The sequence below is a fragment of the Erythrolamprus reginae genome, chromosome 1 (genome assembly GCF_031021105.1).
Source record: "Erythrolamprus reginae isolate rEryReg1 chromosome 1, rEryReg1.hap1, whole genome shotgun sequence".
Lineage (NCBI taxonomy): Eukaryota > Metazoa > Chordata > Lepidosauria > Squamata > Dipsadidae > Erythrolamprus > Erythrolamprus reginae.
The window spans coordinates 241,957,106-241,974,627 of NC_091950.1; the positions used below are offsets into that span (position 1 = coordinate 241,957,106).

At 35.2% G+C, this 17,522-nt stretch overlaps 1 protein-coding gene across 6 annotated transcripts in view; it reads right to left on the reverse strand.

Moving 5' to 3' along the window:
• PLCB4 (phospholipase C beta 4) overlaps nucleotides 1-17,522 on the reverse strand; it is a 188,031-nt gene that overhangs the window by 54,088 nt on the left and 116,421 nt on the right. For all 6 annotated transcript variants that reach the window (XM_070732666.1, XM_070732661.1, XM_070732665.1 and 3 more), the window contains 5 exons: nucleotides 10,484-10,563; nucleotides 8,142-8,195; nucleotides 6,473-6,554; nucleotides 5,706-5,806; nucleotides 5,116-5,173 (listed from right to left, as the gene is read on the reverse strand). In XM_070732666.1, coding sequence (XP_070588767.1) covers nucleotides 5,116-5,173; nucleotides 5,706-5,806; nucleotides 6,473-6,554; nucleotides 8,142-8,195; nucleotides 10,484-10,563 — 375 coding nt within the window. The remainder of the gene's footprint in view (nucleotides 1-5,115; nucleotides 5,174-5,705; nucleotides 5,807-6,472; nucleotides 6,555-8,141; nucleotides 8,196-10,483; nucleotides 10,564-17,522) is intronic.

The following is a 17,522-nucleotide window of genomic DNA, read 5'->3' on the forward strand; positions in this document are numbered from 1 at the left end:
TTCTATATTACTTATTTATAATAAGTAATTTATAAGTAAATTATTTATAAAATTCATTGGCTGCCCATCTTATTACCACAGGAGAACTCTGGGTAGCTTACAATCATAAATGATATCTCTATCTCCATATCCATCTCTACACCTATATCTCTATCTCAGGTAGGGAAGGAGGGAGGGAGGGAGGGAGGGAGGGAGGGAAGGAAGGAAGGAAGGAAGGAAGGAAGGAAGGAAGGAAGGAAGGAAGGAAGGAAGTTAGTTTACCAGAATTTCAGATTGAAGTGACTTCCTAAGTAATGAAATATCATCAGATTCAAAATTGTTTTTACCAGCCTAGGCTTGCCTCAGGGAATTTCTAGATAGGATGAGAATTTGTCTAGATCTGAAACACTGTAGCTTTTTACACCTTTCTATAAATGCTTTCTTGAGCAACTATACTTTTGAGTCCAAAAGAGGAAGGGTGGCAAAAGCGTCACAGAAATGACTCCCTGGTTTCTGGGACAGTTAAAGTGAAAGAAGGGAAGGATATTTTCAGATGTGTAAAATTCTGTTAAACTTGCACATCTATTCTGTAACCTTATAATAAAAATAAAAGCCAGTTGTGTTTCTGGTCTGCACTACCTCACAAGGTTAACAGAAACTACATTCTGTTACCTTCCGCTCAGCCCAATCCTAATCAAACATACTCATAAACAAGTCCAATTCAGTCCTTTCCTAAAATACTAGCCAAACTTCAGATTAAATGCTAACAAGAAGTTGCACATCAGAAACGTTACGTAGCAGAGTGCTCTGCTCTATAGCTGCTTGATCTGCTGTTATAGTTCTTGATTGATCTGCTGTTATAAATAACATACATGCAAATGCAAGAAAAATAAATCCTTCTGTGTAGATAAGCCTTTCATTGGGGACTTAAAAATAAAGAATTTAAAGATGGCATATAAAACATCCTATGTTGTCAGAGAACACTTTTTTCCTTGCCAATATGCTACATGGAACTTTTAAATTTCTAAAATGTTCTGGGCATGCTCTATATCACTAGCCAATGTAAAGCAAATAAATGACTTTTCTTTCTATTGAAATAATTCTTTGTCTGCTTTACAACTGTATTAAAAATGCAATCATATTTTGCAAATCATAATCTCTTAATCTATGCTCCGAATACTGTAAATGTACACCAGATGAACTGCTTTAATTTAATTCACTGTACTGAATAATTATAATTATACTAAAACTAGTCAGCTATTTAATAGATAATCTAAAACTAATGAAATATAAAAGATGCAAGCATTATTGAAAAAGAGGATGCAACTTCACAATCCAACCACAAAACCATATTCTTCAACATGTATAGTGAATAGTCTACAGAGAGGGGCGGCATACAAATCTAATAAATAATAATAATAATAATAATAATAATAATAATAATAATAATAATAATAATGTGTGCTTCAGGACAATATCCAAAATCAGTGGCAAAACAAAGAACATATTAACAATTTATCTGTTCTTTACATTATATATGAAGTCTTAATATAGTATTTCAAATTACAAATGTGGAATTCTAGAGAGAAGAAAGGTAGAATCTGAATACTGGAAACAATTTCCCCAAATTTCTCTTTCTCTTGGATTCTTTATAGTGTCATATTTGAACAATCTTTCTACTCCTCAAATTTAAATTGCATCACTTTTGATGGATCAAATGAATGGTCTGTGTAATAATCAGTGTGTTTTCCCAGTTATGATCAAAAAAGTATTTATGAATTCTGCAACTCTTCGGATCAGCAACTGAATACAGAGGCTGACTTTTAGTCATCGTGCTAAGGAATAAAGTACTTATCTTATTCCTGGCATAGCATGATTAGAACTGCCCCTACTCTTCCTGCCTTCCGTAAACTCCTTAAAACCCACCTTTGCCATCAGGCATGGGGGAACTGAACATCTCCCCCTGGGCACGTTTAATTTATGCATGGTATGTCTGTGTGTGTATCTGTTAGCATATGGGGTTTTTAAATATTTAAATATTTTAAATTTGTCTGATTGCTTATGATTTGTTTTTACATGTTGTGAGCCGCCCCGAGTCTTCGGAGAGGGGCGGCATACAAATCTAAGTAATAAATAAATAAATAAATAAATAAATAAATAAATAAATAAATAAATAAATATATAAAAAAATAAATAAATGATATACGAAATTTACTTCATTTAGTAATTGTATGTGCCCTTACATATTTGCAATTAAATAAAAAAATCATTATGAGTTGTTCAACAAACCATAATCAGAAATCATGTCTAATATAATATGTGAACTAAAATCTGTAGTCATCTCTCATATGTAGAGATGAGGGCCAAGTGGAGGGTGTGCGCAGCATGGTGTCCCTTATGCCTACACGAGATCACCCTGTTCACAGGGCCAGGATAATCTAAGACGGTATACCAGGTTGGTACATGATCTCATCTAGGTTGTAACAACAGGATGCTCTTAAGAATTGGTAGTGGGGGAAGATTGGAGGGGGAGGGACTTTACCAATGAAAATGCTGTTGCTCTTTTTGAAAAATACTCAGTGGAAGGCAACTGGTGAATTAGCAGTTTCTTTGTTTTTCTTTCAGTCAGAACAGGCAGGTTAAACAGATCAGTTAGGGTACAGTCACTAATTCTCTCTCAGAGAAAGTGGCGCGTCTTTATCCTATTTATAGGCTTCACAAAGTAACAAACCTTATTTGACACAGTAACAAATTCTCCCGCCGGAACAAACAGCCAATCAGGAGACAACATTCAAATCCTGCCCTTAGCAACTCTCTCTCTGCATATTTAACACTTTTCTACCTTTGGCTGCTTGGAAAATTGTATAAAAAGCAATAAACACCTTGAAGGCAGTCAGACATCTACGCATCCTGCCATGATTTGTCTCTAATTCCATCACTCATGCTAGTACTAATGCAAATCCTTCTTAATGCATTTCAATAATTCATTCTGAAAGACAGTGACCATCTCTGCATTTATGGTAATTAATTCCATAAGATGCTATACATTGTTTTCTTTTCTCATTGCTAATGACCAGTCTGGTTAGAGATATGAATTTATGAATCTCATTTCTTGATGATCCATTCCTAAAATTGCTAGTAAGGCACTAGTACAAAGACCAATAAGTATTAGATCGTTTCCTAATAAAAATTGTGCAACTTGGCCAAAAACATTGCAGAGAAATTTGAGAGATACAGAAGTTTTGTTTTCATTTTCCTATCAGAAGGCAAAAGCTGGTAATAGGGTAGGAAAGAAATTTCTCAATTCACCTTTAATGTAAACAATTAATTTTGCTGACATATTTGTACATGTAATTCTTGTTACCTGGGACCAGCAACGTAGTCGTTTAGTGAAGCACTTGTGATATGAAGCAGTTGCTAAGTGAAACAGTAACTTAGGATTTTGCTTCAGCTTTCCTTTGCTTTATAGGCTTGCAAAGGATGTACATGTAAGAATTGGTGGCAAAGCTACTTTTTCATCATTGTGAAAAATTTCATCACAATTTGAACAGTTGCTGTATGAGGCAATACACGAGGAAAATTTAACCAATACTATTAAGACCAACATATAGTTTTTTGCTATATTGCTATTATAGCAAAGACGTTTCTTTGCTTCTTTGCCTCCTGGAGGCCTTCCTTTCCCTTTCATAAAGTAAACATTTTTCAAAAATACAATATTCAAAATTAATATTTTGAAAAAATTAAATTAAATTTGCTGTTAAGGATGTTCCTATTTTAGTGTAGGAGAGACTTCTAAGCAAATATGGATGGTCTCCTCAGAGTAACCCCAAAATAGACAAAAATATAATCAATTACATCAGAATTGCATTATAAACTGGCTATGGTGAAATAATTCTTTTCTCTCACCAAGTGAGAGGAACTTGGAAAGGATAACAGCCAGAAAGCATTTGTTGATAGTGTCATGAATCCTTGCCAATATGATTTCTTAAATTTCACCCCTAGGAAAGAAACCTTAAGGAGGTTGATTGACCTACTTTCCACTGTCAAGGAACATTGAAGCAATGTCTAATCAAGCCAATTGAGACAACTGATTCAAACACATTATTCAAAATATGAGCAATGTTGTTTGTACATCTATGGAACAAAATAATGAAATACTGAATGTTAACCGTCAACCAAACAACGTCGCTTGGCGGGACCCAGAGGAAGAGCCTTCTCTGTGGCGGCCCCGGTCCTCTGGAACCAACTCCCCCCAGAGATTAGAATTGCCCCCACCCTCCTTGCCTTTCAAAAGTTGCTTAAAACCCACCTCTGCCGCCAGGCATGGGGGGACTGAGATATACTTTCCCCCTAGGCCTTTACAATTTTATGCATGGTATGTCTGTATGTATGATTGGTTTTTATATAATGGGTTTTTAACTGTTTTTAGTATTGGATTTTGTTATATACTGTTTATTGCTGTTGTTAGCCACCCCGAGTCTGCGGAGAGGGGCGGCATACAAATCCAATCAATCAATCAATCAATCAATCAATAAATAACCATTTAATAAAAAGAGTTTTAAAATTTTACCACAAAGAATTCTCCCTTGAACATCTAATTTTTAAAATATTGTGTATTTTGGTAATACATAGAAAGCATAGCTAACATCTAAGGAACTTCCTACCACTGACATATTACCTACAATAGAAATACAAGCCTTCTGAAGACAGCCATATCACATGTAAACCTTACAAAATCATCAATCAAAATGAAACATAGTTACTACAAAGAGAAGCCCAATTTCCCTGCCACCACCTCCTCAATATTTAGAATGACTAAATTCCTAAAAAAAAAAAAAAAAGATTTCAAATCATTTGGTTAAGACAACATATGAAATAGAAACAAAGCAACCACACACAGAGCATCTACACAATACAGCAAATAATCAGTGCAAGCAAGTTGCAAAGCCAACAAAAAGAGAATGGGAGAATGCATCAAGTTGGAGCTGATTTTTGCACCTGCAGTCTTGCCGAAATGGAAAGAGCAGCAGATCAGAAGCACAGCAAATGATAGCATGGATCATGCAATGATACGACTGGGAGAAGCAAGCCACTGCAGACAGACTTGTAAGGTAGTTAATGTATGAAAAAGCTTACTTCATTTAGAAAGCTCACTAATTGGTCTACCGTTAAATAATCTGTTTTGTCTCCATTGCTGAAAAGAAATTTATTAGAAAAAAATGTAAGTTTTCAAGTAAGATCCTACAGCAGGTATGATTTACATGTTGACATTTTTTAATATTCCCAACATTGATCTAAGATTCTTTAACAGATCTAAGCTGCATTTTCAAAATCAGGATTAATAAGTGATAATGACTATGCTTGCTACAAAACAGCTTCTCCTTTCTATGCCCCCAATTTAACAGATGAAAGAAAGAAGCAATTCAACATGTAAGTCTTCCACATTAATAATAGTGCATGAAACCTCAGATGTTAAAGACTTTCTTAACCTAATTAGTTCATATATTGTGTTAATAACCTTATAATAGCAAGTTAATATTTTAGGTTAGTAAAGCCAATTTAAAACCGAAAGAGTTTCTTTAAATCAGAAGATCCTCAAACCCTATATCAGAACTTTGAGTTCAACCTTTGGAGAAAAAAATGACTTCTGATAGAAACACTACACAACAGCTTTATCTTCAGATTAGGTAATATTAAAATTATGTTTATTATGTAGAGTAACTTACATTTTTCTAAAAAGCTCTTCTATATCCGTACGAGGACATATCTTCTGGGTTAGTTCATAAAACTTCTCAAAAGTAAAAGCTGAAGGCTCTATTTCATCATTCTGAAATTAAAATAAAACTTAGATTTAGATTTAGATTTATTGGATTTACATGCCGCCCCTCTCCGCAAACTCGGGGTGGCTCACAACAATAATAAAAAACAGCACAGTACATAATACCAAATCCAATGCCCACCAATCTAATTAAAACTTAATATGTACTGGGTTGGATAAGCACTGACTGAAGAATTTACAATTTATTCATTATGGATAGAAGTAAATAATTTAATGTTATTTGACAAAATTTAAATAAATCTGGAAATAGTTCTCTATAATTGCAACAATAATGTACATTTCTAATGTGTGTAGTATATAATGAATTCGACAAATGAATTCATATTTGTTTGCCTGAACATAAGTGACTGGGTTTTTTGAAGATATTGGGGGTTAAGTATGTTTTTAAATTTAGATTTCTATGTTATGTATTACTTGTGAGCAGCCCTGAGTCCGAAGAATAGAGCAGCATAGAAATATAATAAATATGAATGAATGAATGAATCTACTGCATTAAAATATTATAATTATAATTAGCATAGAAGTTAACAATAGACAAACTGCTACTGAATTATTTTTGAAGTGATACTAAATAATCAACTGCAACCATTAACTGTTTTAGGCTTATAACATCCATCTTAAAACCCTTAATTGTTGGAAATTAAATTTAAATACCTTTCCACTTGGAAGACCCAATTCTTTAAGTGCCTGAAATATCACTTTTTCAGTTTTACCTGACGCAAAAGTTCTGGTAATGCTAGGGGGGAAAAGGAGAATTGGCAATCTCATAATCAGAGCTACATCACATGCCTTCAATTGATATGACAATAGTTCATTAATGACTTTCTGTATTGATAGTGTAAAGTATCTCTTCAAGAACATTGCACTTTTATATAGATAAATAAAACATTCCATCACCTAATTTTCACATCTTTACCATATATCTAATATGTAGTTTTACGTGAGTGTGAACATTCATAAACCAGGGATAACAAGAGAAGATATTAATATAGAAAACTATACCTACAAAGATTAGATACAATAAAGGATTAAATCCATCGATATTATGGGAAAGTTGAAGTTTGATGAAAGACTATAATTTGAATCTTATGTCCTCACACAGTGGTTTATAGTAGAGTTCTGTTTTAGTAGCTGAATGCTGAGAGACTGTTGCCACTTACCCTTCTGAAAGAAAGCTGAAAAACAACGCTTTCAAGCAGCCTTTATGATTTTTGAGTTAATTATTCCCACATTTTAGTTTTAGTGGAAATCAAATATTTCCTTTTGTTGTTGTTTTCTCAAACATTGACAACTGTTGTCACAAGCATGTTCTTTCTCTCTGTTTTTGTGTTTTCATACAATGTCTACTTCTCCAGAAAAATCCCCACTGATCAAGAATTATATCATAAATACAGGAGTGCCGTATGTAGCATTTTTAGTCAACCATTGCAAATATGGGTGTGATATAAGAAACTTTCTCACAACATGTTCTAAAATTAATCCTTGGACAATAATTCAAATTTCTTTCACTTTGAATGAATGTTTTCTCAACTTTGTTTTGAAGAGTCAACTTTTGACTCTAGAAAATTTTTTACACTGATGCCTATTCTCCATACAGTTCAGAACTTGTTCTCTTTTTTATATAAACTAGAATAAACAGATAATATAGTCCACTGCTGCTGAATATGTGGCCTAATGATAACAATGGTAGTTGTTTGCTTTAGCCTTATTACATTAATGGGCCAGAGCCTGTTGCTGCTTAAGCCCCATTCCCCTTTGAGCAACAGTGGTCAACTTATTTCTGTTATTCCTCCTATACCTTTGCACTTAGATCAACCAGCAGTGATAATTCCTTTGAGCCATAACTTTAAAAATTTGCAGTGCCTAACTCTATAACAGGGCTAAGCACCTGGATGCTATTTGGATGTTAGCCAAGCATGGACATTTTTTTAAAAAACGGATGTGAGACTTGTAATTTAAACATTTGGAAGAACCATGTTGCCTATCCCAACTTCCCAATTCTAGCAAACTGTTTTAGAGGGCTAAATGGATATGCTATTTCTATTAAATTTCAATTCTATCCCCAAAATAAAGGTGGTCTCTTTAGCAGGGCTACACAGTATTTGCACTGTTTATTTCACGATTTACTTGAGAACAACATCCAATCAGGATAGAAAATATTGTTGAATCATAAATCCTATGCACAGATTGCAGCATCCCTTTATCTTGATCAACAGACTACTCAATTCTAATGGACTTTCTTATTTGTGATTATTATTCATTTTAATTTCACAACCATACAATTCCTGCATAACCCCACACTTGAAGCTCACAGTACACTTACCTTCTAACTGGAATTTTGCCATTAGTGTTTGTCAGAAATGCCAATTTCATCCAGCTAGAAAGGGGGAGAAAACAATTAGACTTTTCCCACCAAATAATCCAATAAAAGCTCAGTTTATAAAATGAACTGTAGAAGGAGAGTAAGACAAAAGCTATCCTGGGATTTCTTTTTATCACAAAATATAAAAGTGGGGCTTTAAAAGTTCAAGCTGTTTACTCATGGTTATGTAAGAACTGAGTCAAATGTTCACCTACACCTTCATGCATTCTTGCATTTTATAAAAGACTACTGTACTTGCTACTTCTCACTCATAAGGCTAAGTATAATTCCTTTTGCTATCTCCATAAGTGCAGAAGCAAAATCGCACTGGCTCCGCAAGCACTCACGAGCCACGGCGGCGAGCCCAATTTAGCATTCCGGCTAGCAGTCCACCCCTTTTTTTTTTTTGCGGGGCTGGGGGGAAAGGTTCATGGCTCTGCATATTTGTACCATGTCCTTGGGATAGTGAAGGACTAATTAAAAGTGGAGAGCCACATCCACAAATCCTGGACACTGTTCTAAAAGTTCTGGATGCAAATAAAATCTTAACAGCAAAAATTAAACACACAAGTTAGGAAAAAAGAGGGGAACAATTTCCTCTGACTATTATCATTGTGTTATCATGCCTTTTTTAATGCCTTCCTTTACAGTCACGCTAGAATGAACACAATTTAATACGTATGAAATATTTAATTCAGCTGTAATGGATGGAAAGTTTAACTTGAAATGTTTTTTTTAGCATCTGAGAAATAAAGCAATGTCTGAAGCTGTTTTGATAACATTTGTTTGAATAGCTATGTATTATGTATTATGAGTGAGAAGAGGCAATGCTGGTTACTCTACACATATTCTTGCTCTCCAGAGAGTAAATATGTTGGCTTTTCCAAGTTACATGAGCAATGTGAATAATGGAAAGGTGGCATGAGATATGCTTGAAGTCCCTTGAATGAAGAAAAGCAGGAATTTCAGCACTCTGGAGAGCTTTACTGAAAGGGTGCTAAAAGCTACAGGAAGTTAAAGGGTGATGTCTTGGGGGGCTCTTAGTGTGTCTGTGTATCCAACACTTACTTCAACTTACTTCTACAACTTGTTTTTCAGTTGTATTCTAAAATAACCTCTGTCATCCATAGCAGAGATGCTCTGTGGCAAGTCATTCAGCCTAACCTTTTGGAATATAGAAATGACTGTGATGTTAGAACCACATACTACATGCAGCTCAGCTAATTCTCCCAAGGCGAATTCCCTCAAGGAGCTGCAGGTTTACCCTACATCAGACAAAGATAGTCCAAGTAATTTCAGAGCAAATGGAGGGTGAAAGAGGGAGTAAAGAGGTTCCAGAATCTCCTCAGATGCTTCTGCTCTAAATCTCTCTTTGTCTATTATGTATCCTGAGGACTTGTACTTCCAACGGTGCTTTTTCGAAAGGTGATTGTTTTTTCCTTGAAGACATTTCACTTCTCATCCAAGCAATTTCTTCAGTTCTGGATGAGAAATGAAACATCTTCAAGGAAAAAACAAAGAAAAGATCAGTTGCCTTTTAGAAAAAACACCTTTGGGACACCCATGGATATTAAAGAATTGTACCTTCTACTGCTTGGAGAGCAACAACATTTTCTTAGGGGAAATAGCATTTAAAAAACTGGGAAGGACTAGACGAATCTTTTAAAATTTGTTGCTGCTAAATCTTTTAGGTTTCTTTTGGAAGAAATTGAAAAGAGGGTTTACAAAGTGGGGAGCGTACAAATATACTTCAGGGTAATCTGAACAGGATAAGAAGATTACAGCAAAGTATTTAGTCTCAGTTGCATTTTCCTAATGTTTCAGAATATTCTCTGAGAAATCTCATAAAGAAAAGAACAATTCAGCTCTGTATCCAGATGAAGCAAGAACATTTGTATGTAATTGGGCAGTTGTCTCCCCTGAACCAAGAAAAGTTCAGGCAAAGCTAATAATTAAAACTGCTTCTCTCAACAGATCATAAAATCCAGTAAACTCCCTTAACTCCTGAACATATATTTGACTTGGGAACGTATTTTATTTGTGGGGGGAAAATGTGAGGAATACATTAATATCACATTTCTCATGGATGTTTGTATCGTTGGGGAATGTCTTCCACAGCTTATCCAGATATTTATTTCTTGTGCCAAATAAGGAAAGGAAGTTTTTTTTTAAATGCACGCCAAGAAACATATAGAAACATAGAAACATAGAAGACTGATGGCAGAAAAAGACCTCATGATCCATCTAGTCTGCCCTAGAAGGAATAAAATCGTATTTGATGAGGTGAGGGGGGGAAAGCTTACTGTTTCTTGAGGCATGTCGTGGGACAGACATTGTTGGCTCTGAAGTTACCTATAATTGATCTGAGTCCATCAATCCATTGCTGAAAGACAAAAAGATAAAACAAATATGTGTAGTGTGTGCCCACAAGTGTGTATAGTGACCACCCAATCAATCAATTTAAAAGCAGTATAACTACAGAAGCATCATTGAGTAATACAAGTTAGAATAAGTAGTAGTGCTTCTATAACAGCTCTAGACTTATTTGGAAAATTTTGCACATATTCAATGCACATCAAACGATACACAATTTTCTTACAACCCATACATATACTGCCTAGCAGGTTTCTCTCCATACAGGTAGTCCTAGAATTAACAATAGTTTGTTTAGTGACTGTTTGAAGTTATAATGGCATTGAAAAAAATGTGCTTTGGCCATTGACGGTTGCAGCCTCATGGTGACATGATCAAATTCAAATGCTTGGCAATTGACTCATATTTATGACAGTTGCAGTGTTCCAGGGGCATATGATCACTTTTTGCAAACTTCTACAAGCAAAGTCGATGGGCAAGCCAGATTCACTTAACAACTGAATTATTCGTCCGAGTCTGAGTCGAGGGGCGACATACAAACAAACAAACAAACAAACAAACAAACAAACAAATAAATATTAATTTAACAACTACAGTGATTAACGTAACTGTGGGAAGAAAGTTTGTAAAATGGGGCAAAATTCACTTAAAAACTATCTCATGTAACAACAGAAATTTTGGGATCCATCATGATCATAAGTAAAGGACTATCTGTACTGCAGAAAGGAAAATGATTGGGAAGAGGAATGTGAATTTCGTCAGTGAGTTCACAATATTTACTGTCATGTTTTCCAGAACAGTTATCACATTTGGAACAAATATTACCACTGCAACATCTCACAAGGGAAAAAGTCCAGTGGTTAAATGCTGGCCTTGAAACTAGGAGACTGTGAGTTCTAGTCTTGCCTCAGGCATGAATGCTATTTGGATGACTTCAAGCCAGTCACCCTCTCTCAGTCCAACTCACCTCACAAGGTTGTTGTGGGGAAAATAGGAGGAGGAAGGAGTATTAAGCATGTTTGCCTCCTTGGCTTACTTATAAAGAAATAAAGGCAGGATAAAAATCTAATAAAGAAATAGAAATTCAATGGAGATTTGTTTATTCTTTTGTTTTAAAATATGCATAAATAGCTCACTTTTATGATGAAGTCATTGGATCACATTATCAATCAATTACAGGTAATCCTCAATTTATGCCCTTTAATCACAATATTAAAAATGATTTATGAACTGTCCTCAAAGTTACGACCATCACACTATCCTCCAGATCTTGTGGTTATAACTCAGGGACTTGGCAACTAGTTTGCATTTATAACTAACTGCAGTTTCCTATGATCATGTCATAACCGTTTGCAAGATTAGCCAATTATTGACAAGTAGCCTCAATGGGGAAACCAGATTTATTTAAAAATAATACGATTTGCTTAACAACTGTAGTAAAAGTAGACATAAAATTGGTTTGGTCACATGATGACTCACTTAACACCTGCAATGTTTAGTGACTGAAATTCTGGTGCCAATTATCATAAATTGAAGCCTACATGTATAGGCAAAAGATCAATGACAGTTTTATCAGTAGACATTTGGCACAATTTTTTCTGGGATTTCCATGTATACAAATATCTAATAGTTTCCCCCCTCCTAGATGTTTGGAAATAATTTTCTCTCTCTCTCTCTCTCTCTGATCTTCTATTGAAAAAAGCTTTTTTAATACAGATAACTTCTTTTCTTTAAATCATGATACCGAATTCATATATTTCAAGTACAAAATACAAAACTGTCAAAATAATCTCCCTTTATGAAAAGCTACGGTTTTTGCAGCATATGAAAGTCTAAAATAAAGTAAAAAAGAAGAATTAGCCTCTTGTGTTTTGAAAATGAAAGATGTTTAAACACTACTTCCAAAGTTGCACCACCAGGTGTCAGCAGAGGTTCAGAATATAATACAGTTAAGGAATTGTCCAGAAATTGGGGAAGAAAAATAAGTTGATATTTGTCTAAGATAATATTGCAACCTTCTTGGATTTTAACAACAGAAATTATGGAGACCTGGACCTTACAGAAGTGGCACATGAAGAAGTAGGGAATTCTGAATCCCCAATTTAGTATATACCGATTTAGTATCTACCGATTTAGTATCTACCAATGTTGTAGCTAACTTATAAATACTCTTATTACCTCTTTCCAAAATTATGTAATTAATGATTGTGTAAAAACTGATGTCTTCCATGAACAAGCGCTGAATGCATAGAATAACCAAAAAGATAAGCAAGGAGAGTACTAATTATAATCCATTTTTATATCATCCTTTCTGCTTCGGACTTCCCCATCCAAACACATTTCATGCCATAACCTATAAAGTAAGATCCTTAGCTATCTAATAATCTAAAATAAGATCTTACAGTCAATGAATTTATTCATTTTTGGCACATTTCATGCCATCATTTGGCTATATCAAGCAGAATTTGAATCCACCCTACCTCATCTCAGACTGTAACAAAACAGTTTCCTTCCAGTTGGTTACCTTCTATATGTGTTGAAGAAATTTTACACAGTTCAAAGAAATATACACCAGTTTTAAAAATAAATACCTCCTTTGCTTCAGAAAAGTATGAGGAAAAAGTGCATCACAAATAGGAACAGCAGCTTACAAATATTTATTTATCACATTTCTATACCACCCATCTCAACTAAGTGACTACAGGCAGTTTACAATTAAAAATACATAGTATAAAAGCATAAATAAGAACAAAGATTGAAATAATTAAAAGGTAGGGCTATAATAGTTATAAAGTTAACCAGATGGAGAGAACACCCTTGCAAAACCAACCCTCCAGACGATCACATATCACTCTTTGACTCCACACCAAATAGTAGGATCAGTTCTTTACTGAAAGCCAGAAAGGGGGGGGGGGGGGCTGCCTTATATCTTGGTCAAAGTGTTCCAGAAGGAAGGAGTAATGGCAAAGAAGGGTCTCTTCCTGGATCCCACCATCAAAATTCTTTATCACATGGGATGTGCAATATACTGTCCCTGACTAACTAGGCTGAGATGGGAAAATACAATTGAGTTGAAACATTACATTACAACTTCATTACTTAACTAGTAGAATTAGAAAGGGACCTTGGGAGTCTTCTAGTCCAATCTAATGCTCAAACCGGGGCCCCTATACCATTTTGGATAAATGGCTGTCCACCTCAGTTTTTCACACTTCTCAGTTCCTAACTAAAGCATTCTGATTTCAGTTTTGAAAATCTTGTCTTCAGTTTATCTTGTATCTACTATTATTAAATCTGTCACTTGTGCATGTCTTAAAAAGAAAACAAATAATATCACTCCCTTCAGAGTTCACCACTGAACATTAATAAACACCTAGTCCCAAGCAAATGTTGTGGTATCTTATCTGTGCTCTAGTCCTAAAAAAATACTTTACTTTCTAAGGTGATAAATAAACTTTGTTCAGCAGCAATAGATTTGAGGACAAATGATGTAACTCAAAAAATGTACAAGCATAAATTTCTTCATAGCTATTCGATATATATGAAAAAATAGGCTTAGTATGTTACATGTACTGAGTATGTCATTCATACACACACACACACACACACACTTTTTATTCATCAAGCATATTTTAAAGCAGCTTCAGATTCAATCTTGCAAATTGTGACATAGGTACGCATCAGTATTTTGGATGCACTTCCTGTGCAGAAATATACTCTGACAAATAATTCACACCAATGCAGAATGATTGTCCAAAGCCTTCTCGATCTAACAAGATGAATACGTTAAAGGTGGTATCACACATCTGGAAAAAATATATGAATGTGAAAATGCAATTTCAAATTAATATGATTTCTGAAAAGTCTAGGAGGGCACAGTGAGAGACATAAAGCAAGGAAACATAGAGGGGGCTGGTCTGCATAGTCGATATTACAAAAGACAACCTAATATTCTGGAACAGATGAGCTAAAAAGAAGAGCCTATCAGAAACAGAAACTTTGTGTACCAGGTAGAGCAGCAGCAGTGAAATGTTACTTTACCCACATTCTCAGCTTTGCTACTGTTTGTCCCCCACACAGTTTTGTCAAATACTTTAATTGTTTCATGGAATGTAGGAGTACAGTACCTGATTCTTCAAAATTCATTAACTCACTATCCTAAAACCCTGCTTCAAATCATTGCTACACAAAGCTTTCTTTTTACTGGAAGAACTTCTGCAAGGACAGCCTCTATTTCTGCATCTGTCTTTATTCTCTGTTCTCTGAGAAAATATACCCTGAGGCAGAATTTGGGAACTGCCAGGTTTTTCAAATCGAGTTTAATATTCAATGCTAATAATTGAATTATGCAATACTTAGATTTCTATATAAATACTATTGAAATATTGTTTCTGATTTGTTTTATTTTGGGGAAATTGATACTGGATAATTTGTAATCCAACAACATCTGAAGGCCATCATGCTTTTCACTTAATCTGTTATAAAATATTATTTTTACATATAAAGATCAATCAAAATAGAGCTGGAAGGGATGCTGGATGTCTTCTAGTCGGTACCCTTTACCATTTCAGGCAGATCAATTGTTCCCACTGTTAAGAAATTTCTCCTTGGTTCTATGTTGGTTCTCTCCTTGATTAGTTTATTTATTTATATTTATTTATTTATTTATTTATTTTGTCCAATACACAATACGGGTTTTAGTGGATATATATATATATATATATATATATATATATATATATATATATATATTTATTTATATGTGTGTGTGTGTGTATGTATATGTATATGTATATACACCTAGAAAAATACATGATGAAGGTTATAGAGGAGATACTCATAGTAAAATATATCTAAGAAAGAATAGAAAAGAAGGTATAGTAATAGAACATATCAATGAAAGAATAGAAGAAGAGATATAGGAATAGAAGAAAGGTATAGGAGATATAGGAGAGTAATAGGACAGAGGATGGAAGGCACTCTAGTGCACTTGTACTCGCCCCTTACTGACCTCTTAGGAATCTGGATAGGTCAACCGTAGATAATCTAAGGGTAAAGTGTTGGGGGTTTGGGGATGACACTATGGAGTACGGTAATGAGTTCCACGCTTCGACAACTCGGTTACTGAAGTCTTATTTTTTACAGTCCAGTTTGGAGCGCTTAATATTAAGTTTAAATCTGTTGTGTGCTCTTGTGTTGTTGTGGTTGAAGCTGAAGTAGTCACCGACAGGCAAGACGTTGCAGCATATGATCTTGTGGGCAATACTTAGATCTTGTTTAAGACGTCTTAGTTCTAGGCTTTCTAGGCCCAGGATTGAAAGTCTAGTCTCGTAGGGTATTCTATTTCGAGTGGAGGAGTGAAGGGCTCTTCTGGTGAAGTATCTTTGGACATTTTCAAGGGTGTTAATGTCTGAGATGCGATATGGGTTCCAAACAGATGAGCTGTATTCGAAGATGGGTCTGGCAAAAGTTTTGTAAGCTCTGGTAAGTAGTGTGACATTGCCAGAGCAGAAGCTATGTAGGATTAGGTTTACAACTCTTGAAGCCTTCTTGGCTATGTTGTTGCAGTGGGCTTTGGCACTTAAATCTTTTGTTATTAGTATTCCGAGGTCCTTAACCGAGTGGGGATTATCTGTGATAATTTGATTATTCAGTTCGTATTTGGAGTTCAGATTCTTCTTCCCAATGTGTAGGACAGAGCATTTGCTCGTTGAAATTTGGAGTTGACATGTGTTAGACCACTCAGAAACACAGTTCAGGTCTTTTTGGAGAGTAGTTGTGTTATCGGTGGTTTTACACCGTCGGCGAAGAGGACACAGTTGCTTGTGATGTAATTGGCAAAGGTCACTGATGTAGAGAATGAAGAGCGCTGGTCCCAGTACACTACCTTGGGGAACACCGCTTTTAACTGGGGTGGAGGTGGATATGGTGCTTCCTATTTTGACCACTTATTGTCTGTTTGACAGGAATTCTGTAATCCAGCTATGGAGGGATCCTGAGATGCCATAGGATTTGAGTTTTAAGAGTAGTGTGTCGTGGACCACTGAATCAAAGACTTTGCAGAAGTCGATATAAATTGCATCTATGGATTTCCCTTGATCTAGATGAGTTGTCCATATATTTTTGCAGTGGAGGAGCTGCAGGTTGCAGGATAGTTTTTTTCCGAAACCAAATTGTTTGTTAGAGAGCAAATTATTAGTTTCTAGATGGAGAGTAATTGATTTGTTTATAATTGATACCGTGACTTTGCATGGGACCCAGCATAGTGAAATTGGTCTGTAGTTATCGACAAGAGAGGCGTCTCCTTTTTTGAAGATGGGGATGACCATTGCTTTCAACCATAGGTTAGGAAGTGTACTGGTTCTGAAGGATTTTTCAAAAATTATGCTTAGTGGTTCAGCTATGGCAAAAGAGCTTTTTTAGGAAGTAAGCACATAGACCATCTGGTCCGACTGATAGAGAAGGTTTAAGGTCACGTAATGCTTTTTCAACTTGGTCTTCAGTGAAGTCTACTTGGGTTAGGTCGTTGAGAGAGTTTGAGGTGCGATTGATAATAATAATAATAATTAATAATAATTTATTGGATTTGTATGCCGCCCCTCTCCGTATACTTGGGGTGGTTTCCCTTGATGAAATTGGGGGATGAGCCATTGCTGTTAACAAAGACAGAGCCAAAGAAAGAGTTGAGGAGGTTGGGTTTGGATGAATCATCATGGTATTCTTTGTTGTTGGTCGTGGTATTCTTTGTTGTTGCCATCCATTGTTTCTTTTCTTGCTTTCTGGTGGTTTGGAAAATAGATTGACCCTCTTTTCTTTGTGACAACCCCTCAAATATACCGGAATACGGGAAAACAACCCTACTGTGCAGCTGTCCTTTAAAAAAAGGACAAAAACCGAGGTACGTTACAATAAACAACACTTGCTATACCTTAAAGTCTATAAATATATTGATAAATATATTCTTATCTT